At 31.7% G+C, this 24,958-nt stretch overlaps 2 protein-coding genes across 3 annotated transcripts; one reads left to right on the top strand and one right to left on the bottom strand.

Annotated features, from left to right (window-relative positions):
* Nucleotides 1-7,288: 7,288 nt before the first annotated feature.
* Nucleotides 7,289-10,157, top strand: LOC117908519 (transcription factor bHLH123). Of its 2 annotated transcripts, none has more exons than XM_034822152.1 (7): nucleotides 7,289-7,773; nucleotides 7,867-8,458; nucleotides 8,580-8,687; nucleotides 8,793-8,858; nucleotides 8,992-9,051; nucleotides 9,175-9,225; nucleotides 9,362-10,157. In XM_034822152.1, exons 1-7 carry the CDS (start codon nucleotides 7,430-7,432, stop codon nucleotides 9,509-9,511), a joined length of 1,371 nt encoding a protein of 456 aa, XP_034678043.1. In that variant the 5' UTR covers nucleotides 7,289-7,429; the 3' UTR covers nucleotides 9,512-10,157. The 2 variants fall into 2 exon arrangements, with proteins under 2 accessions (XP_034678043.1, XP_034678042.1); XM_034822151.1 differs by having other exon boundaries at nucleotides 8,992-9,057.
* A 3,437-nt stretch (nucleotides 10,158-13,594) lies between these two features.
* LOC117909670 (NAD(P)H dehydrogenase (quinone) FQR1) lies at nucleotides 13,595-18,587 on the bottom strand. The gene is made up of 4 exons (XM_034823767.1): nucleotides 18,483-18,587; nucleotides 15,711-15,804; nucleotides 14,119-14,381; nucleotides 13,595-14,023 (listed from the first exon to the last, which is right to left on the bottom strand). Exons 1-4 carry the CDS (start codon nucleotides 18,503-18,505, stop codon nucleotides 13,792-13,794), a joined length of 612 nt encoding a protein of 203 aa, XP_034679658.1. The 5' UTR covers nucleotides 18,506-18,587; the 3' UTR covers nucleotides 13,595-13,791.
* Between the last annotated feature and the right edge of the window lie 6,371 nt (nucleotides 18,588-24,958).

Here is a 24,958-nt window from a genome sequence, read left to right as displayed (position 1 = left end):
CGATATTTCTTTCTCCAATAAGTATAATGCGTAGGTGTTCGGTAAATCAAATGAATGAGTTAAAAAAACTTAATGACTTAATTCATATAAATTTTAAATTTTTTTGTAAACATAATTTTAAATTTAAGTAAGAATAAGTTAATTTTAAGTATTAAATTAAAATAATTAACTTATTCTTACTTAAATCTAAAACCATATTTATAAAAAAAATTTGAGATTGATATACATTAAGTCACTCAGTTTAAATTATTAAGTCATTAAGTCATTAATTTCAACCTCATTTTCATTTTGATAAACTACTAAATATTAATTATAAATATCAAATCATTGGAAAATAATATTTTTGAAAAATTATATCATGTTTTAGATATGGATCTTTTATTTTAGAAATATTTGGTTAGAATGGAAGATACAATTCTTAAATTGCGAATCTAACCCTTTTTTATGTTTTTACTTGAAATGTAACTTATTTGTATTTTATTATTTCAAGTATTGACATGTAAATTTTCAAAGAAAATAATATTTTCACAAGAAAATATTATTTTCACAAGAAAATAGTAAGAGTATTTTTATCGAAACGAGACAAAAAAAGGACAAAGAGTTAAATTTCAAAAATTAGGTTTTTATGGACCATTTTAATTAAATAAGCCTTTATTTTAATAGCTCGGATGAGTTATTTCTTGGTTTTTGGTTTAGTTAGAAAATGAAGTTAGAAGTGAAAGTCATAAGTTTTAAAAATAGTATTATAAAAGTATTATTAAATATGATTTTTTTTTTCCTAAGTCAAAATAGAACAAAAGTGATATTTTTCTTTCATATTAAGGTATTTTAGATCTTAAGTTCTTTAAATAAAATTAATGAAATTGATATAAAATCTCTTATGAAATTTGAAAAAAGAACTTTTAACTTCTTCCATCCAAACAAGGCCAAGCATAGTTGTTAGTGTGCATGCACCATAAAGATATTTTAAAAGTAAAAAAGCTTTATAAGGCAATGAAAAGACTAGTAAACAAAACATTATTACTTTATTACACTTCATGAGTTTATTCATAATCATTTAAGAGACCACTGTGACCAGACAATCTTGAATCAGCAGTTGGTGGAATCCCATGGCATGGCATATTCAAAAGTTTAAGGGAATGGAATTGAGGAGAAGCCTGGTCCATGATTTGAAATTTTATACTTAAAAAATTTGTAATAAAGTTGAGGGGGACTCACTAGCTTTAATACCAAATGAAAATTTTAAGAAATTAATACAAACAACATATATCACACAGCCAGAAGACAAAATAAATAATTGAAAGGAATGTGAAAGAAAGCAAAAGAAGACAAGCCAATGAAACAGCTTTTCTCAACCCATTGTCTTCAAATATTGTAGGATTGTAAGAAAGTTGTGCAAGGCATGTGGGGGTCCCAAAATGACTCAAAAGGAATGTTTCATCAAAGAGGGTCAAGTATCCATGTCAACTCCACCCATGGAAGAGAAGACCAATTTGGTGACAAGACATGAGCCCCCCATTAGTCAAATTCTTATTTACTGGCTCACAGGAACCCCCTTTTCTTTGTGGTGGAAAATGCCACAGTTTATCCTATTTTCAACTCACAAAATTCAAACAAGTCAATCAAAAGAAAGAAGGTCCTATAAGGCACAGACCCTGAAAAAAAAAATAAAAATCTCTATCTCAAGGAAGTCCAAATGGGTCTGTCTTCCAAAATTCAAAAAGAAATAGAAAAATAAAGAGGGGGGTGTATTTGGATTAGGGTTGGTGAGGATAGCAAGGATTTGGACAAGTTAGTGAAGGAGAAAACTTTAGGGTTTAGTTTTTTATATAGCCCATTATTTGGACTTTAAGATTTCATATTTTATGATTATCTTCTTGAATGGGGCTGTCAAATCCCTAGAACTAACTTGAATATCTTATGTTGTCACTAAACCATCTGTCATATACATCTTGTTAATTATTAGAATAATAAACAAGGGGTGATATATGGGCTATTTTTAAATCATTTATTTGCATTATTTTAATTTTCTAGGGTTGAAAACCATGACCTACTGTTCCTTTGGAGCCAGCTTTTTAAAAGCTAGAGTACCATCTTTTGGCTATTGTTTATCAGATACTCTAGCACAACAAAGTGGAGTCTTAGTTGGTTTCGTATGAGGAATATATCAATGTGTGGGGGTTGAAGTCGGGATAAGGTAGTATTTTATAGTGAATAAGCAAAGTATGCACTTTATAAATGAAGCAAACTAAAACTAGGCAATTGTATGGTACATGGTATGCAATATATTAACATCCAAAGAATATTCGTGGAAAAATATCGAATTATTAGAAAAGTTAGTGACATTATTCCGATAGATATCTTTGATCATTTATGAGTTAATTATACCCGTTAAGTCTAAGAAGATTAATTTATAGCTAAAAGATTCTATACAGATCAGCTTATTTTCTAATTTGATAAATAAAAATGCATGAGCATGCGAAGAATCGAGTCATTTGATTTATATGACAACTTTATAATATTGTTGAATCCATGATGGTAAATTTATCATTTATGATTATGTTATCGTTGTACAAATTATTTATTAACAAATGCATAATAAGAAAAAGATAACTTCATCAATTATTATAGTGAGGAAAATGTTTATATGTGTAGTGCTTTATTGTAGTGGTTTTTATTATCTTGTTGACTCGGTTTTTTTTTTTTTTTTTTTCTCTTCCTTTTGGTATTTTATTTTTGTCATTTCCTTCACAACTTTGAAGACCTAATTAAAGAATATTAGGATATTAAGTCGTTAAAAAATGAAAATAAAATTCTCATTCTTAAAAGCTACACCCCCAAATTAGAAACCCACTCACAAGGAAAACCTATCAAATTTGAACCATCCAATGTGAAGTGTCACCTCTTGCACAAGTCAATCTCCAAAATCATATCAGTTGACTACTCCTCAATGGTTATAATCTCTTGACTTCCATCTATGCCTTTAAAAAATTGTCCCATTTGATGTCACTCACTCCTGGTCACCATTTTATCACATCACAAATCCAATTAAATGCCAATTTAAAACACTAATTAAACCATATATATTATCAAATTCATCATACTCTTGTTATTTTCATATGATTCTTTAAATTTATTTTTATTTTTAATATAAAAATTAAATAATTTAAAATTTATGTATAAATTTTATCTACATGAAAAAAAAATTTAATGTTTTTTTTTTCATTTTTAGTATATTTCAGAACCAAATATAACTTAAATTATTGAAAATATAATTTAAAGATAAGAATAATTTTAATATTTTTAAATTTTTAATTAAATAAAACTATTTTTCGTATTTAAGAAAAAAATACTATAAAAATTATAAAAGTTTATCCAAATGCTCTTAAAAAAATATAAGAAGCTCTTCCAAATGGGACGACTTAATCGTATTAGTTTTCAATAAACTCATCCTACTCATCCTATTCTTACTCAAATGGTTGTCTAAATCAAAGTCATAAATAGTACACACAATATAAGATATATTTTTTTTTCCCATGAAACAAACAATTTGATGGATGATTTTTTTAATATAGAGAAAAAGTGAAATTAAAAAAAGAAAAGAAAAGAAAAAGAAAAATGGGCGGCAAAAACGCGGTTCCCGATTTACTCTAGTTTAGGGTTGACTTAAAGGGGGGTTTGAATTGAGCAAAAAGAAAACATGTGAATGGAATGGGAGTTGGAGGCAACACATGGTCACCCATTCTCAGCTCACTCACCCTCCTCTGCCTTGTCTCTTCTTCTTATTTTGTCCCTTTCCACACCTCAGCCTTATCACACTGTGACATAATTTTGAACCCACAATTCTCCACTCATCTCTCTCTCTCTCTCTCTCTCTCTCTCTCTCTCTCTCTCTCTCTCTCTCTCTCTCTCTCTCTCTCTCTCTTTCTCTCTCTCAAAATTACTTTTCTCTAAATGCCAAGTGAAATTAAACAACAATATTATGATTTATTAGAAGTAAACTAAGGAGTATTGGTTTATATTCACATGGGAATGGAGATATTATTTTTAGGGTTTATGATTGAGTTATATATGGAGGAAATGATTATCAGTGGGTGGAGACAAACTCTATTTTCAGGAGTTCTCATGGATGGATGAGGGGAAGTGGGACAATCCAATTAGGAGACTCCAACTATGAGTAGTAATTGATGGTGTTTGGGAGACTCCATGAACAATTGGGAGTCATTTTATGGACTTTGAAATTCTTTTGAGAAAAATAATTAAGCTTATTTTAATTACCTTAAAATTAGTAATAAATGGAATGATATCTAGGTTATGGGTCAAGGCATAGCTACACGTTGGGAGAAGGATTGTTATAGATATAACAAAAACTGATCGATGAAAAAGAACCATATGATGAAAGTATAAAATTGAAAGTGGTTAAGTATCGTTATGAGTCTCGGATAAGTCAAGACTTAGAGATGAATGTTTTATATGAGATATATAAATCTCATATATTTTTGAATGATTAAACTTCAAAATTAATGTGACATTGGATTACAATAAAATGATTAATTGTATTTTATTGATAATTAATTAGCCTTTAAATAAGATAATTAAGTCTCTGATCCTAATAACTAGTATTGAAGATAATCTATGAGTTTGAATTATAAGAATTCAATATATATGACATCTTGAAAAAAATAATCATTATAAAATAATCGTATAGGATAAGTTACGACTTTGAAATGATCTTTATGTTAAAAATGAGTATATTGTGTGGAATGGATTAAATTTCATTTTTTGTCGAACGATCAGGTTAAGATGAATGCATTGATAGTAATAAAATAAAATAAAATCTAATTTTAGTGTATGGAGACTAATGACAAATTAGACAAATTAAAATGAAAAGTAATATCATCAATTATAAAATAATAAAATCTAAGTAGACTTGGACTTGATTCATGATGTTTTTGATATTACGAAGAAGCAAAGAGATGAAAGAAAAAAAGATGGTGAAGAAAGGGAGGGTGTGAAATTAAGAGAAAATGGGAGGTGGGGTTGGAGTCAAATGATTAGGATGGAAGAAGGAATAAATCAGTGTCAGGGCTCTGACTCTTAGGAGGGATGGAGGGTGAGGGTCCCACGTGTCTGTGCACGCGTGCACGCCGCGTGGACCCCACGCACACTCAGTTGACTTTTTTGTTTTCCGCTCATTCTTCTTCCCTCTCCTCATCACCCATCACCCATCACCCATCATCTTCACCTGAAACTCCCACCTGCCGCCTCCTTGGAATTCCATTTCCAGGAGAACGCACAGCTTCCATCAATCCCATTCCTCTTCTGCCCCCAAGCTTAAATGGCCAACAAAACAGATATTTATTAAGCCCAAAAAAAAAATAAAATAAAAAAAATAAAATTCTACCCATGTAGCTTCATGGTATTAATAATCATGGGGACAAATTATAGAGATTAGATGTGGGTGATTAGCATAAATTAATGTAATTTACCTGTGTAGAAGACAAAATACTTGTTTAACACGAGAAAAGCAATCATTTAAATTTGACATAACCCAAAATTAACAGAAAGAAATGGAAAGATTCACCTAACCAAAAGTCTAAACCAGAGACTGAGATATTTTTTTTTTACCAATAAATGGGAACGATTGGTCAACAAAGGAACTGTGGTACTTTCAGAGATGTGTTGCTCTCAACCCACACAATTTCTCATATCATCGACTACAATTTTGACACAATCTCTCTCTCTTAGGGTTTGACGCACTAAGGTGATCGTCAACTGGCCTCCTTCTTGATGTTGTGTTTGTAGAAAAATTAATGATAAAATATGGGGGGGTGGGTTGGCTCATTGTTTTGGTCAATCTTGGGTCCAAATATGGATCTACTCATGGCTAGTTGGAAAATTGAAAATAATGAACAAAAAAGGCTCCTTTTAATATAAAATATTTATATTTAACAATTTAATCTTGAAAAGTATGATAGAAAACCACTTCCTCGAAGTTCATGTGTTTCAAGAAAATGCTCGGTGGTATTGTGCCAATAAAAACTTTAATTAATATAATATTAGTTTCTATACAAGGTTTTAATGTGATTCAATTAATCATATCTATATTTATGGATAAGGAAAAATCTTTTCACTATACCATAAAAAGTATAACCGAACATCTTCTATGAACCAAATACAGTCTTAATGATTTACCCTAGGGAGACTACTTCAATTTTTCTTTATCAATTTGTTTTCTTATTTGAGTTGACATGACCAAAAATAAGTATTCTTATTTGATGATTTTACGCATTTGTTGAATATAAGTTTTTGCATGGTCTATACCATATCTTAAAGGCACTTTATTTTGGTGCTCTCCTACTTGATATTCACTTATTGTCATTGTTTTACTTTGATAAAGTTATTAGGTCAACTCATTTACTACATAATTCTTTTTGCTTTTTTGATAATTTGTAATTGATCATACCATTAAGTACTTGTTATCTTTAAATTTATGTTCTCCACACGCTTCAACTTCAATTGAAGTATAATAGTCAAAGATGAGTTAGAAATTAATGTCATGTCCAATTAATTCAATTGAAATAAAGAATTAAGTGGGTAAAAAGTAAGTTTATAATTATGGTAATCTTGATTCAAAATTTCAATTTAATGAATGATATTTTTACCCAAAAATCAATTTTCATTGTGGAAGTATTAGAGAAAGGGGGAAAAAATGGAAAGAAATCCAAATTCTCATTTGGTTTGCTATAAAATTAGTAAAAAATTATTTATGATACAAATTATTTAAAACTTTATTTATGTATGAAAGAGAAAATAAGAAATTCTAAGTTGTGAACTTTGGAGATAATCCAAGCCCACTCTTGACCTCTTTGCCACTGAGAAACCAAGGTCAACCCACAAAAGATATTCCTCCAAACCAAAAAAAAATAAAAAAATATTAACATAGTTTGGTGAGGTAGAAAAAAGGAACATCCTTTTGACCTGGCATCCCCTGATTGGGCAATTTCTATCTATACTTTTTCCTCCCAATAGCTTTGTATAAAGGAAAGTTTTATATATGTATATATTTATATAAATTTATTTTTTTTAAAAAAAGAGAGAGGGAGAGAGAGGGAAAAAAAAAAAGGAAAATGAATTTCCAATTTCAAAATGACTTTTCCTTCTGTCCTGTCATGCTTGAAATGTCAACCAAATTCCGGAGTCTCATGGACACACCCAAATGGTTTCTTATTTATATAAATAGCTGAGATGCAGCTATTCGTGTTTCATTATTTCATGGTACCCTTTGCAAGTACAGAAGCTGAAGAAGAGAGGTTGATCAGAAGGTGAAGCGTCTAAACTGCATAGCCTCATCATCAAAAATATCAAACGGAAAGCACAAGAAGAGGAAGAAGACGACGAAGCAGCTTTTTCAGCTTAATTCCCAGCCATGGCGGATGAGTTTCAGACCGGTATTTGCAGCGGAAACTGGTGGGATTCATCGAGGAACAGGTATGAAAGCGCTTCATCGCCTGCGTCTACTGTGCTCACGAGTGTGGGAAGCTATGCATGGCAACCGGATATGGTGGACATCAAGGCAACTAGGTCTGCTTCCATGGATTCGGTGTCGGTCTCCGGTACTACCTCCGTTGTTTTTCCGGACACCCAGAAGATGCAAGGGCCTGATTCTTCCAGTGGCGGTGGCGGCGGTGGTGGCGTGTTGGCGGATCCGAATTTGCAGATGATGGGTCTAGGCCTATCATCCCAGGCCATGGATTGGAACCAAGCGTTATTGTAAGTGAAGTCTGAAACCCTAAAACAAGGGTCGATTAAAACTCTCTAGAAGATAAATAATTCGATTTTGCTTTACTTAAAAATTTTGTACAGGCGCAGTGGAAAAGCTGAGAGCAGCTTCGGTTCGATGCTTCAAGATCAAGACATGAGCTCGAATTCGAATTTTAACGCAGATCAAGCTCAATGGAGGCAGAAACTATTTTCGGGGAGCTGTGAAGATTCATCAGGGACCGAGTATAAGCAAGTGAACCGGGGTTTTTCGCTGGATCAGCCGCAGTTTAGTTCCCATAGCAGTCCCGGTGAAAGTACGGTGACATGCCAGGGCCTACCGACAAGTTTTCAGGTAGATTCCTCAGTGTATGGTAGTCCTTCCACCATACTACAAGGACTATTGGGATCAGATCATCAGCAAAACCAGTCCTCCTTCGAGAACCGACCGATGAATTATCCGTATTTAGGAACCTATGGCGTTAACTCTAATGAGTTCTTGCCTTCCTGGTCTAAAGTCCCTCAATTCTTGAGAACTTCACCTCCAAAACAGCCATCGCATACCCAGTTACACTTCTCCAACAACGCGCCCTTTTGGAATGCATCCGCGGCGGCCATGGCTGCTGACAGTAGACCCAGCTTCTCACCAACCTTGCAACCTCAATTTTCCACACCTACCTTCAATGAAAAACCAAAGGTGATTAATTATTAATATACATGATTGGGTTGCACAAGGTAACATCTTTATTATGATTAGGGTTTTATGTTTTATTCAGGTTTTGATGTTAATATCTTTCATCTATCAATTTTTCCAACAGAATTCTTCAGAGATTCGGGACATAAGCTCAGTGGCGAAGAAAAGTAGCGGTGAAACAGGAACCAAAAGGCCACGAAGTGAGACACCATCGCCTTTGCCAGCTTTTAAGGTACATAAGTTCAAAAAATCTTTTGACAAGAGGGAGCTTTAAGCTTAGCTTTTTTCCCCCCTTTTTTCCATTGACATAGATGAGAACTTCTACCTATGCTCTTAGGTGAGGAAAGAGAAGATGGGGGACAGAATCACTGCACTCCAACAATTGGTTTCGCCTTTCGGAAAGGTAATCGAACACTCATGAATGAACAGTACTTTTTTAGCTATGGAGGAATGTCATGAGATGTCATTTTCCTTCTGAATTCATTAAATCTTACCAGCTGTTTGATTGATCTAGATCGTGCTATATGTTTTTTCAGACTGACACAGCCTCAGTGCTCTCTGAAGCTATTGAATACATCAAGTTTCTCCATGAACAAGTTAGTGTAAGTTTGATGATAGAGAAGCAAATAGTTTATTCCCATTGATGAACTAACAAAATGTATAGAAGTTTCAGCCATTTCTAATACATATTCTATTAATTTTTTTCCATATAATATCAGGCTTTGAGTACTCCATACATGAAAAGTGGAGCATCCATACAACACCAGCAGGTACAAAATTCTCTTTCTTTCCTGCTATATTTGCGTAAAATAATTGAGTGATGATAAGTTGGTTTAGTATCGGATAGATTTAAGGTTCTTTTTCCATCTCCTTCAACTGAAATCCATTTTCTCACCAAACATGCAGAATTCTGAGAAGTCTAAGGAGCCTGAAGGACCCAGACAGGATCTCAGAAGCCGAGGACTGTGTCTGGTACCCGTTTCAAGCACCTTCCCGGTCACCCATGAGACCTCTGTTGATTTCTGGACACCTACATTTGGAGGAACATTCAGGTAGAGGAAATTAACTGAGCCATCGAAGTCTGAGGCACAGAAACCAATTAATATATTTCTCCCCAACTATACTATCTACCTAATCAAACCCTAGCCAAGCTGGGAATGATAAGATCAACCACGACAACAACAAAAGTACAGAAAACACAGCAGCCAGCCATGTACTAATTAAAGAAATGGTGACAGACAAGGAAGGAGGAGATGGCCCTTCAAAGAACAGGCCATTATTAGGGTAACAACAGGAAAATGTTTGCAGGTTTGGCTGATAATTGGCACCAATGAGGCTGAATAAAGTATTGTAATGATTGAAGAATTATGGATAAGTACTAGGGGTGGGAGGCATGGTTTAGGATTAATAGAAACAGGTGCTAATGCTTAGTTTTAGAGATAATTTGTTGTTAATTAGTAGGTGAATTTAGCAGAAAGGGAGGATAAAGCTGCTAAGCTAGCTAGAAGGTTTTATTTGTTCATGTTTTGTGTATGTATTTGAATGTGAATAGAGCTGGCACTACCTTTAGTTTAAGAGAAGAAAGAAAAAAAGTGGAAACAAAGAGAAAAGAAATGAAGGGAATAATTGAATTCCAGAATAGAAGTGAGTGTATGTGGGGAGGTCTCAAATTGATTTGAAATCTTTCACTTTTGGTTTGTTTATGTGATTGGAATATGTTAGTGGTAGTCAGAGGCTGACCCACATCTCCACCTTTTAGGGTTTGGTTTTTTCTCTTCTTTTTTTTTTTTTTTCACAATTTTTGTTTTCTTTGGCATGGTTTAATTTCTTTTTAAAAACCTATAAATGGGGGAATGTTTGTGGGTATGTGCAGGAGCTATCAGTCTTGCTTTTGTGCTTTTCATTGAATGGTCACATTGAGGAGGCTCCATTGGAAGGGGAGAGAGAACAATGACAAATCTTCCTCTTCTTCTCTCTCTCTCTCTCTCTCTTTCTCTCTCTTTTTCTCTCTCTCTCTCTTTCTCTCTCTCTTTCTCTCTCTCTCTCTCTCTCCATTGGTTTTCTTTCCTCAATGGAACCATGTTACTGGTTCTAGCTCCTTTCTTCTTTCTTTTATAATTTTTTTCTGGTATTATTTGGAATGACATGATATAATTTTCTTTCTTTGAATTTCAATTCTAAGTTTGAAATTTTGAATTAGATGAATTACATATTTTTCAAAAGGTTTATCATTTTGGTATATTTGGATGTTTAGTGGCATCAATTAGAAAGAGGAAAAAAAAACAAAATCACCATCAACATCCATTCATTTATATCATTTCCCTTGGACAGATGATGATGGCCATAAACAGAAATAGAAAATGACTGAGAACACATCTTGAATAGGAGCATGACATCCATTTCCATCTTTATTGTTTTCTTCTGGTTTTAATTTTTTTCCTTTTTGTTTATTTGTATTTTATCAGCCACATACTAATAATCTTCAATTCATCAATAGGATCTAGTAATTTCTAAAATTTCAAACTCGTCAAGAAAAGTTTTGAAAAAATTGGCATTACAGACAACATCCAAAATTTGGCAAACGTTACTTCTTAACGTTGAAATTATAATTCATCCGAGATTCTTGTTGGAGCAAAATATGTTTTCTTGTACTATGAATTTGAAATAGAGAAAAGTCATGTCAAGAAAATTAAAATAATAAGCATGGGTTGACATTTTTATAAACGTTCACGACATTCAAACATTTTGGTATTACTTTGATCCAACAACACAAATGAAAATTATTTTCTTAGAAATTCCTTTCTTTATGAAAACAAAAAGATTGACAAGTTTTATTTTGTTCTAAAATATAAAAATGATTTAATAATTTTTAATAAATGACTTATGTGTAGGACTATCATTCCCTAACACCAGGATTGGGGATTGATCCCTCTAGATCTAAATGAGCCCGTAATACTTTAAAATACGTTAAGATGAACCCAAACATATATTTTAGTAACTTCCTTCTTAATTTTTTTTCCTTTTTCCTTTCTTTATTTAAGAATAGAAAACATTTCCTTACTTCCGGCTTGGAATAAACTCCTACATTTAGCTTCTTCATGAATATAAATGAAGATTCGGATTCTGATTGATGATGAAAAAAAGTTCAAAAAATTGAAAGAAAAAAAGAAAGGAAAAATAATGAGTCTTAGGAATAATCCAGGTAATTTTCCCAGTAGTGTAATGTGGATTGTGGAATGGCAATCTCTCAGAAAAAGAAATACTTATTCTTGAAGTATCATTGAGATAACAGACTAAATCATCAACAACTTTATATGATTCTACCAGGAAAAAAAAGGAAAAAGAAGAAAAGAAAAAGTAGTTTCATCAGAAAATCTACTTGATTGGTATATATTTGAAACCAACTTTACATCTTACTTAGCAATTGGCTCAAGGGTACCATATGGAATTTTTTGGGGATCAGAACCTGGTGATCCAGGACTTTATGGAGAACTAGAATTAATTTTCTTGGGGAAGATCAGCTTTCCTGGAAAATGAAAACAAAAAGTAAGCCTCAAGGAATCATTATCAGGGTTATTATACTGGTGTAGTGTTATTGACTCCAAGCTCTTTCCAGCTTTTCTTTTCTTTGGATTTTAGCTTTTCTTTTCTAAGTTTATAGATTCCTAAAGGGCCATGGGCCATGGTGACGTCCAAATGCTAATGTAGGCCAACTTTCTCTGATTCAGGGTTTTATTAGTTTTCTTTGTTTATTTTGAAAGCACTTTGTAAGCCAAAGCAGCTTTCTTGGAGTGATGCTACTTAGGGCTTCTCATTAGACCTAAAGTTTAGAATGAGTTCGATTACATTTTAAATTACTTTAAACTAATGAAATGAGACTCAAATTGCTTTAAAATTTACGATGATTAGAAATTTATAATATTATTTAGTCGTTAAAAATAATAATACCGCATCGAAAACATACAATTAATTAGTAGTGTTTTCGGTAAGTGAGAATAAGAATAAAAATAGAGGTGAATCATAATCCCATGTAAAAGTATGGAAGGCAATAAGAAATGGGTTTCAGATGGGAACACCCATATCTCGATTCACATGACGGGCATTCAATTTTTTAAAAATTTAGATTACATAAATAAATAAATAAATAAATAAATATTATAATTCATTAATAAAAAATAATTTTTGAAAATTCTAGTTTTATAATTCATTTAAAACCAAGACATGATGGGCATTATCATCCTTAACTTAGAAGAGAGTAGTACAAGCTATAAAGAGAATGAGATTTGGTTTTCTTCCTCATTTTCAATTCCAATATATATATTGGAAATTGGAATTATATTTGGGGGGGCTCTGGATTGATTGGCTGTAATAATTTTTTTCCATGACCTTCTCCACGTATCCATGAAGCAAAGCAGAGAAGTCCACAAAAGGGACACTATCATTGCTAGCCACTATACCAAGCAATGCTTTATTACATTCGGCTGTAATAATAAAAAGCTTCAAAATTTCTTTGTAACGTGTGCTTCACTAAGCGAACAAGAATTTTGTGACCTATAATAATTACAGCTTATAATACACCTCACCCCATTTCAATAAAATTTTGGTCACACCTACTAGGAAGGACGATTGATATGGATGTGATGAAGACTAGCTTCTGGAAATTTAGGTCTCGTGTTGACTATGGAGGAGAAAGTAACAAATTTCCAGATTTTGGGGTATAGATTTGATTTTGCTGGTGGGAATTGGGCGTGATGGATGGAATTGAATGCACTTTACAAGGAATATATGCTGCTAGCAAATTAATACATAGTCAAGAGTAGTAGGTACTTGTTAGCTGTCCAATCTGTGGAGTGTATCATCTCCACCCCTACTTTCCTTCTGTAACATCAAAGATTAGGCCAAATTTTAGATTACATTCCTAAGGACTTTATTGGTAGAATCCAGGTGGTGTGTATGATTAAAGCCCCCCGTTAACAGTCTCAATCCCAGTAAATTTCCAACCTTCACTGCTGACAGGAAGGACCTCTCACCTACCTAATCTATACCCAGAAACCAATAGAAAATGACAGGGATTAATTGTTACCAATATAAAATTCTGGGTTTAGTGTGAAAGGGGGAGAAAGAGGACATTTTTTCAAGTTGGATGAGCAATCTTACTTTTATCATTAACAGAAACCAATGTTCTGAGTACATACAACACATAGAGCATATACCAAACACAGCAACAATTATTCTTTTTTTTTTGTTTTTTGGCAATCACATAGAAATACGGAACTTAAATTCTAGAAGTGAAAAAATGGAAGAATACAAAACAATCTCAGAATAGGGAATGGATATTAAGCTGCTTCCTTGAGCTTCTTTGTGATGCCAGCAATGTACTTTCCCTGGTGGAAAGCTTGCTCCAATTCGAGCTCAGATGGTTGTCTTGAGCCGTCCCCGGCAAAAGTTCCTGCACCGTAGGGACTCCCGCCTTTCACCTTCTCCATCTCAAACATGCCAGCTCCAAAAGTGTATCCAATGGGAACAAAGATCATCCCATGATGAACCAGCTGAGTAATTGCAGTCAACCTACAATGTCTCAAAAATTTTCAAGTTAGTTCTTCTTTGGATCTGAAAGTTTTTCAAGGGTTGATCAACTAGGTAACTATGATATATGGACTTACGCAGTAGTCTCTTGTCCACCACCTTGAGATCCGGTGCTATAGAAGATCCCAGCTGGTTTACCTGCAAGCTGTTGTGTTCTCCATAGGCCACCAGTAGCATCAAGAAATGCTTTGAATTGAGCAGCCATCATTCCAAATCTTGTAGGGAAGCCGAAAACAAATCCATCAGCCTCAGCAAGGTCAGTCGGTGTAATTATTGGTGTATCACTTTTTGGTGGTGCACTCATCTTGCCAAGGACCTCCTCTGGTAGTGTCTCAGGAACCTGTTCCCCATGCATCCGAAAGTTAGCTCGAGTATTTTCTTTTACGTATTGTAGGGAAGAATAAAACTAGAAAAGAACTCGAAACATAGACTGGAGTATTAAGAATTTTTATTTCTGTTAAACAGTAAGTAGGAAACATTTGCTTGCACAAGGCAAAGAATGTTTAAAGGTGGCAACAACCTTCCCGACAGAAGTAATTAGGAAAGTAAACGTCCCTGTCCTTCAAAAATTGGTGAAGACAATTTCCAGTATTACATCCATTGGAAATTTACAAAGAATCACAAAACTGAAATTTCAAGAGATGTACTTAAAAAATTACAGTTGGTAGCTATCTCAATCAAGTTAAAAGGTCAAGTCTCAACATCCAGAGCAGCCCGCAGGGACAACTAAGAAACCTTTTTCTTGTCACAAGACTTGTTGAAGAACTAAAAATATTTAAGGTAAAGATGTTTAAGATGGATAGATATCAGAAATCTGGAGTGAAAACTAGAAAGCGTATAGGCTGCAGGAATTTTACAAAATAAGGGAGAGCAGAGATGCTAGATCATGACATCATAACTATGACAAGAACATGTGGAAGTTTTCAGATAAAATTAGAACCAACCAAGAACAAAACCATGATGGAAATAGTGACAAAAAATCTGGAAACTCAGATACTGAAAAAATGTCTCACTCAAAATACTAAATACGGCAAAATTTTAAGAGAGACAGACAGAGATAGATAGAGAAAGAGGGACAGCAATTGAGAGAACATGCAACCAACTCTTAAACAGTTAGGAAAAAGATTAGGAAATGATGGTGAGTTGGATTAGCCATTCAACTGAAACATACAACTCATCACTTCTAGAACCTTAGAAAGGACAAAATCACTAGATTAATTTTTCCTCTCACTAATCAAGTGTACCAACTGCATTGACAATTTTTTTTCTTGGTAATCACACAATAACATTACAAGTTAATCATTTGCAAGCCCATGTGCCCTTTTCTCTGTGGATGTATCTCTTTACGCCCCTTAAAATCCGTGTTACATTTACTTCAATTTTTCTGTGGTACTATAGTAGGGAACCTGCTAAAAGATCAGAATCTAGTACTTTATTGAATTAACAGTGCCTCACAATCCATAAACTAGGGAACAGAGCTTTAATCAAAGTGCTCTTCAAAAGGTAGTCTTAATCAAAAGTAGTACCCACTTGCTCATATATCTGCCAGAATGTGTATTAATACTACTTCAAAAGATGGGAAACCAAACATGCATCCCAAATTTTGTTTGTCTTGGTTTATTTCAATATGGAGTCAAATCTGAAACAACCAGTAATAACTAGCACATACCTGCCATAGTTTGGCTTCAACTCCTTCAACAGATGCAGCTCCTTTCTTTATCTCTTCTGCAAGCTTCTCTACATGTCCATACATAGAGTAGTACCTGTAGCAGGATTATAAAGTTTCATCATGAACATCTATATAGATGTTAAACAATCACATAGGAACTATTGTACCATGTAAATATTAAGCTATTACACTTTTTTTTTTTTTTGAAACAGGTAAGAGTTTGGTAAATGCAATTAACATTTATCAAAATTGTTTTTAAGAATTGATAAAAAAAATTTTAACAAAATAATGAACATCATTGTTTACTTCCAAATAAGAAAGTGATGCACCCCATTCATATAAAAAAAAAAAAAAAGGAAGGAAAGATTGTAGCAAGTACGTGAGAATGCAAAAAAAAAAAAGAAAAAAAAAAGCTGAAACCTGTATCACTGTTAGTTAACATAAATTAACTAGAAAGTGTACATAATGGCAGTGAGAAGCAAATTGCCCTACTTTTATAGAATAATTCAGCATAAAAATATAATGCTGAGAGATTAAAAATTGTGAAATGCATTTTCTATACAAATATAATGCACAAGTCAAATAGTGGAACCTTTTTATATCGAAGTTTAAGTGGCCAATATTAAAATATACAGTATTTGTAAACTTATCATAGTGTGGAAATTTTTTTATCAAATTTTATTTAGACCATAAGGAACAACTTATAGTTTAGCACACATTTATTAATTTTCAGTTCCATATCTAGAATCCAGGACTTGATGAGTGAAATTGATAAGTTTTTGGTAAGAATTTCAAGTCAAGAAGATACATACAATTATGTGTTCTCTAGTTTATGAGACCAAGTACATTACTCCATTGAAAGGTTTGCATCAGCATTGTAACATGTTTTTGCACACAGCATTCAGAAGAGTAAGGGACAAGTTGGAACCCATGAGTTGAATGGCATAACATGACCCACTTTATAAATTCTTAAAAAAAAAAAAAAAAAAAAACATTTTTATGTTCATAAGTACAAAATCATAATTAAGAATAAAAAAAGAAAGCAACATACTTTTATTTTGCCACTGATGGTTATTTAGGCTAAAATACATATGTCAAGGTTTCTGTTGAGTTTTAAAGACTGAAATCACCACTATTGAGAGAAAAAAATTTAAGGATGTACTAACTCTTTGATTTAAGCTGGTAGTCAAAAATTTTCCCTACAGCATTCAAGTCAACTCAATGGCATCACAATGAGATATCCTAGCAGTTCCATAAAATACCTACAAGAGATTAAATACAACCTCTCCTGCCCTTTTCATTTACTGTTATTATTTGTTAGTTCCTTCCTCCACTGATATAAAACAGAACTGCAAAGTTACGCCACCTAGCCAAACCAGTTTGTTTGGGTTTGGGGATATTTAGGTATATCTATTTATTAATGGAACTTTGATACAAGCCCTAGTATTCAGTTAGGTGGGAAATGACTAGAGAAAATATCTAAAATATACCAACTATGATAAAACTATTCCCTTCTCATTGATTGATGTTGAAGGGAGAATTACCAACGTGTAATAATATTGCCTTACGAAGCAAACCAGAAGTGAAAGGGTTTGCAGCTGTCTTTTTAGATTCTTTAAATGTCAATGGTACCCTTACATGAAAACCTGCAAGTATCATCTCCATCTTAACCCTTTAGTCTTGTATTATTCTCTTATCAATCAAAATCTTAGCCTCATTTTTTTCAGCTAGAATAATTAGCTGCCTACAGATTTTGCCAGGAAAGGTTTTAATTGAAAGAAAATGAAAGTTCCACCAGAACATTACAATAATATTTCTGATTCTCTATTCTTTTAATGAAAATCAATTTCTTTTAAACATTTATATAGAAAAAGAGACATAGACTACCTAAGTTTCTTCTGAGGTGATAAACCATGTCGATATCACCTTCCCAGTAATTATGAAATAATCCCTTATAATTTCATATGAATAAGTAGAACTGCAGGGAACTACAGCATTTCCTAGGTATATAATCAGGTAAAAATGATTTAATAATATGAGAAATTTTCATCTATATTCAATCAATAGATTAAGTAGGCTAAAGCTAATGCCGTAATGGCAATTAAAAGCCCCCATTTTCAACCATGCAAACCTGGCAGTTAGTGGTATTATTTATATAGAGATTTACAAATACCATGAAAGCAGAACATCAAACTACATGTTTCTTAAATTTAATTTTGATTAAAATCAGAGATCAAAGAAGGACTCCACCAAAAACACAATTTGACTGGAATTTCAACTTTTTCATATTTTTAAATTTATTTGACAAGTCACCACAACCACTGAACCATCTTTTTCAAGAAACAAACGAACTAAAAATATAAGCAGCATTTCCCAGCTCAACAGCTGTGATAACCAATTCTAACTATAAAAACAACATAACAAATACAGCACAATTCTAACGGATCGAGATAAAATTTTCTTTCGCACTTCATTTCTAGCCATGGAAAAGCATCAAAGCAAATAGATCCAAGATTTAAACCAGAAAAGTACAGAACTTAGAAAAACCTAAAGTGATCAAACAGGACAAAGACCAAAACGATCACAATACCTGAAGAATCCAATCAAATCCAAAACAAAAATTAGAAAAACTAAACAATCAGAAAAACCTAATTGGCGCAATGAAATGCCAAACAAATTTTATTGAAGTTTAGAAAGAAAAATCCAGAAATGCGCAAAGGCATACATAAATATACAGAGATTTGTAGAGAGAAAAATTTTAGAGAGACTCACACAATATACACTTTGGTCACCATTGTTGAACTCCTGAAAGCTTTCTTTCGCTTCTCTCTTTTCTCTCTGTGTATTGGGTAACGTTGACGATTAAAAATGGAAGAGAGGGGGGCTTTATATAGAGTTGCGGTTGGTTTAATTTATGGATTTAGCCCTAAATTAATGGCTAATCACAAAACTAATTAGGTACCAAAACGACACCGATTCGTTTCAGAACGGCGCCGTTTTTGTGGAGAAGTGGTTACTCAGGATTGGTGATGATATGTTGTTGTCACGCTCATCATCATTTGAAGTACTCTAGAAAATGCCATTTTAATATTTTTTAAAATTATTATTCCCAGGAGTTTTCATAGGAAAGAAATATAAGGACAAATGGAAACCAATTTTTGTACACGTGGACAAATCATATGGCGCGCCTCGAAGAATCTGGCCCGTTGACTTTGCATACAAAAGGTGAACAGTTGGAAGGCAACTGGGGAACACCAAGGTACATGGTCAATTATTTGAATCGATCAATTTTGGACGCTCCATTGGACGATTTTATTTGACTTTCTTTTATCCAAAGCCTGCACAAATTCCAATTCCGTGTCATATCCTGCTTGCTTGCAGATCAGAACTTACCACATTTTCCTTCAAAATAGACTCTTCAAAATTTGATGATTTAGGGTTTTTTCTTTGAAATAAAAAAGCAATAATTTATTTATATTATAATTATAATTATAATTTATTAATATTTAAGTGTTAATTAATTAATTAATTATATATATATATATATATATATATATTAATAAATTAAAATTAAAATTAAAAAATGGATATAACACCAAACCATATTTTAAATTTTTTGTAATAAGATTTCTATATATTAACAATTTTTCTTGTATAAAAAAAAAAAATCAGCGTAGGTAATCGTGACATGGCCATGAGGTCACTGATTTTTTATTTTTTATTTTTTATTTTTTGACCAAAATGTTGATTAATTTAAAAAAGAAAAAAAAAATACAAGTGGTGCCTTCATGACTCTGCGTGTTCTTAAGAGACTAGGACGTGATATATTGTAATCATGTGCCAGGGACGGTGTATCATGTTAAATTATATTTATAATTTTTATTTAATTATTTTAATATCCATGTTGGAATATTTTATTCTGATTTTTTTTTTAAACATTTCTATGGAAAATGCCAAAACCCTCTTTTTTATGTCCTTGTTGGTTCCTAGGTTTAGTAGTAAGGATTAAAATTATAATTTAATACAATATTCTAGGTATGGATTTAATTAGTTTGAGCGCCAGTTGGATCTGCATTTTTGTCGAGTCAGATATTAAATTTAGAAGCACATGCAATTATTCCACATTTATTATCCTTCCAATTAAAGCCAAAAATAAATAAATAAATAAATAATAAATAAATTTGGTAACCATGACATGGCAATGAGTCAACTTTTTTTTTTTTTATTTTTTATTAATAAAATTAGAATTACTAAAAAAAAATAAAGGTTGCTGTTGAATGGGGAATCTTGAACGAATCTCGAAAGAAAATAAATAAATAAAAAGATTATATAAACGAGGCGGCTCATTGACTTTGAATCTTATTGTAAGAACCCTCCCATTGTGAAAAAATGTCTCTAAAAATAAGCAATATATAGACAAATGATTTAAAAACTTAAAAAATAGATAAAAAATATTTCAAATTTTTAAAGAAACTTTTATCTAATAAAATATTAAATAGCAGTTTTTAAAAACACTCCTTAAATAGATATTATGGACTTGTTTGACCGTTTTTTAAAATAATTTTTGAATTTTTTTATTCTTATAAAATAAAAGTTTATTTGAAAATTTAAAATATTTTTAAAAATAAATTTTATATCTAGTGTTTTATTTTTAATTATTTTATATTTTTATATAATTATTTATTAAAATAGTCCTTAAAAAATAAGTGAAAATAATATAAAATAATTACAAGATATTATTTGAAATGGAAAATAGTTTTCGATTATTAAAATTTTTTTTGCATTTTTCTTAAAAACCAGTTTCGAAACCGACCCTGTTATTTTATTTAAAAAAAATACATTTTTAAGTATAAAGTTTTTATTTATTTATGTATTTATGATGACAACAATCATAGTTCATAATTTGAAGAGGAGCCCCACAAAATGGCATGCATGGAGAAAATGAACTAATGGCTGTTGCTTCAAGAATTCCACATGCCACTGCAGCCTCCCTTCCCCCCATAATGTTGAAGCCTGCTGCCTTGTTGGAAAAGCTAATACAAGTCACAAATGTCTTCAATGCTACCCCCTAATCAATTCATATCATGATATGGGAAAGGTGTTATAAGTATAAAAATTAATTACATTAATTTGATAATAGAAAAGAGATGATGGTGGTGGTGGCGGTGGTGGTGGTGGTGGTGGTGGTGGTGGTGCCTAGCCACTTTAACAGACCATGAACAGGTCTCAATGTCTTTTGTGTTGGAAGCTGCCAATGAATCTGGGTGTTGGTGGGGGGCTCTTTCAATGCATTGCCCTTCCAAAACCTCATCATCAATGTTTAATTATTAATATTAATGTGAAAAGGTTTTGCCCCACCTACCCATTCATTTCTATTAAATTCCTTGGACCAAAAAAGCAGCCCACTCTTTTTCTTTTTTTTTTCTTTTTTTTTTTTCATACAAGATTGTCTTGATTTCTATCCATACCATACTTGAATGTGGAAATTAATTATTTTTTTTAATAGAATGGTTTCATTTCTTTGTACTTAGATTTTATTTCTTCATACATAAGCTTCTTTTTTAAAAAATTTATTTATTTAAGGGTTTAAATTCAATATTAAAGGTTTTTATAATGGTATGAGAATATGTAGATAACTTAGCAAGTTAATTTAATTCATTAATTATGTTAAATATATCTAGTAAAATAAATAATATTATGGCCTTAAATGAAAATTGATAAAAAAAAAGTAATATCTTTAATTTAAAATAGTTTTTTTTTTGTCTCATTACATAAAGTAAGATGTATTAAAAAAAATTAAAACAACTTGCTTTAATTGAAAAAAATAATAATAATAATTCTTTAACACTCCTCATTAACTTTCTATCACACTTGTCAACTTTTCCTTTTCCTTTGTTGTTGTTTCTTTCTCATTAGTTTATTAATTAATATGATAAAAAAAATATCAAATTTACTAGCTTAAAAAAATTCTTAAATTTTTTTATTCAATAACATTAAGTTAATAAGTTTTGAATTAGGATATTCAATATAATTAATACTAAAATTATTTTAAGAAATTAAATATTAAATTTTAGCATAGTAGCTTATCATGTAGTACATAACGTTCAAAACAATTCATTATTATAAAATACTTATTTTATTAGTGTGATATCCCATATTGGATAAGAAAAAAGTTTTCGATGTTGTGTATGTTTGGACTACTTTTAACCATAAACACATTTTAAAATCATGAGAGCGATTAAGGCATAAAGTAGACAATATTTATACAATTAAAAGTAAATTATTACAAATGGTATCAGAGTCGATCTTTAACTCTAATATGGAAACTTATTTGACCTTTTAAGGGGTATTGTTTGTTTGGAAGGTTGTGTTTGTATCAAGGAGAGAAGGGGGAGGGAATGTGTAATTGTGATTTCGTACATCAGATAAGGGAAAAACTTCTTAGCATTATATACATGTGGACTCATCTTAACTTTGTAAGCACATTTTAAAGTCCTTATAAATACATTTTAAATTTGTGAGGACCACTTGAGTTATCTACACAATTGAGAGTGCATTGTTACAAATGGTATCAAAACTAATCTTCAACCTTGGTGTCAGAATTTATTTGGTTCCGCAATCCTATAAAATGAAGACATCATATCTTCATGAGGAAAGGGAAAGGAAGCGAAGTTGATGGTAATATCTCATATTGAATAGAAGAAAAAGTTCATGACATTATATATGTATGAATTCCTCTTAACTTTATAAACTTAGGCCTATAGCTGACAATATTTACACAGTTAGGAGCAAGTCCTCATAAATGGTATTTGAATTAATCCTTAATCCTGACGTGAGAATTTATTGTGAAATACCACATTGGGTAGGAGAAAAAAGTTTTGAGGATATATATATAAACTCCTCTTGACCTTGTAAATACATTTTTAAAGTCATATGAGCCTAAAAATGAACAATATCTACATGATTAGAAACATATTATTATAAATGGTATCAAAGTTTGATATTAGAGCTAATCTTCGACCCTGATGTTGTAATATTATGGGACACAATAGGAACATTATGTTTACATGAGAGAAGGGATAGAAGAAAAAGTTATTAGTATTATATATGTATGATGTTGATGTCTATCTGTTCAACTCGTAATCTTGTGGGATACAATAGGAGCATGATGGTTATATGAGAGAAGGGATAGAAGAAAAAGTTAGCAGACATCCCACACTTCCAACCGTATAGATATTATTTGCTTTGAACCCAAAAAGGTGTTTACGGTTTTAAAACACATATACCAGGTTAATGTAAAAAACTTTCTTCCTTATTCGATGTGGGACATCACATCCTATCTGTGAGAGTAGAGGGAGGAGGGTTTTGTGGGGAAGCGGGTTAAATTTTGTTAGAGTCCATTTGACAATGTTCCAAGAAAACACTAGTAAAATAAAAAAGCATTTTTTGAAAAAAAAAATCAAACCTTTAATAAAATTTAAAAATTACTTTTAAAATTTTGAAAAATCATTTATAATACTTCTTAAAAACCCACACTTGATAAATAATTATTCTAAAAATACTTTTAAGAAAACATTTCTACCAAAATCAATTTGAATAGAAATATTATTCATCATAATGTTAGTTAAGTTTGTAATATCAATAGTGTTTTTGCCTCCTTTTTGGGAGGTTATATTCATCTACTTGTGGATAAGGTTACACGTTGGGTTCAACTTGTCCATAATATTTTTCTTTTTCACTTATTTTTTTATACCAAAATATAAAATCCAAATAATATTTTACTATAATAAAAAAGAGAAATAAATTTGTTTATCATTTTAATAAAATAAATAGTATAAAACATAATTTTAATTTATTATTTTCATTTTTTTTATAGAAAAACATATAAATGATATTACTATAAATTATGGGATAAATATTATAAATATTTTTAGAGTTGGTTTGAGTAATTATTAGTAATATTTAAGAAAGAATCATTTAACATACGGAAACAAACTAAAAAAAACTCCGAGAATGTTTTTCTGCATTGCATAATATGAGATTTTTTTTATTTTTATTTTTTTAAAAAAACCATTCCCAAAATGAAGATCTCTCATTAGGGTAAATCATAAATGGAGTAGCAGAGAAGTTCGTTATCGTGGGAGACACGTGCGTGGAGCACAGAGAGCACTTAGGCCATTATAAAGTTGTCGGGTGGGATCACAGGCAGTGTAGAATTAATAAAACGATGTCGTTTGAGTGAAAGTCGTTGAAGAGAAAAGCACGCGCTTATTGCGCTGGTCAAACACGCATTATTTAAGATTATCCGTTTCCCAACCCATCTCTCATCTTCTCCACTCCACTCCAAGTCTCCACCCGACCCCCATTCCATCACCTTTTCTTCCTCTGCACAAAAACTCTGCTCCGCGTTTTTGACTTTCCCTCTCTTTCCCATTATGCTCCTGCTGCTACTTTGAATTTCGAAGCAAATCCCAGAAAAAGTTTTCTTCCGGAATCAGTCATCTATTCCAAGAATCTACCCCTGTTCATACCCATCCCTATTCAAAACCTTCCGCCACGGTATTGTCAAAGCAGCATGACTGGTATTGTCAATTGTGTGGGAGTGGTATATCCAACCGTTCACCTATAGCGGGTCCGTTTCTCAAAACGATGCCGTTTCACACGCTCCGTTCCATCAAATGATCATTCCTTTGCTTCTTCATAATGCATGAGTCTTACGTAAGGAAACTGATTTGGGCCCTATTTGGTTTTATTTATTTATTTTTGCATGTAAGATGATAATCACATTTTCTAAGTTTGATGGGCTGGACTACAAGACAAGGCCCAAATCCATTCTAACATCTTCTTAACATACTAACGAATAAGGCTCAAGTGTTAATGACTAATTCGAACTCAATCCAATTTAAGAAACAATTAACTCAAAATCAACTTAAACCGAACTCTAATTCAAGGTACTTAACCCATGCACAATCCAATTTTTTTTTTTTTTTTTTTTTTTTTTTTTTTTTTTTTTTTTTTTTTTTTTTTTTTTTTTTTTTTTTAAGTTCAAGTTAAATTTGAATTGTTCAAGTTTGATTTGGGTTAATCAGGTTATATAATTCAAAATCCATTTATAATATTTTTTAAAAAAACTTTTTAAATATATTTATATAAAAATTTAAATAGTAAATAAAACAAAATTTCAAGATAGCAACAAAAGAATAAATAAACATTTATATATTTTCTAAAATAAATGAAAATATATGATA

This window comes from Vitis riparia, chromosome 19, assembly GCF_004353265.1.
Source record: "Vitis riparia cultivar Riparia Gloire de Montpellier isolate 1030 chromosome 19, EGFV_Vit.rip_1.0, whole genome shotgun sequence".
NCBI lineage: Eukaryota > Viridiplantae > Streptophyta > Magnoliopsida > Vitales > Vitaceae > Vitis > Vitis riparia.
The sequence above is the reverse complement of the archived record's forward strand: the minus strand, read 5'-3'. Positions and strand labels throughout refer to the sequence as shown.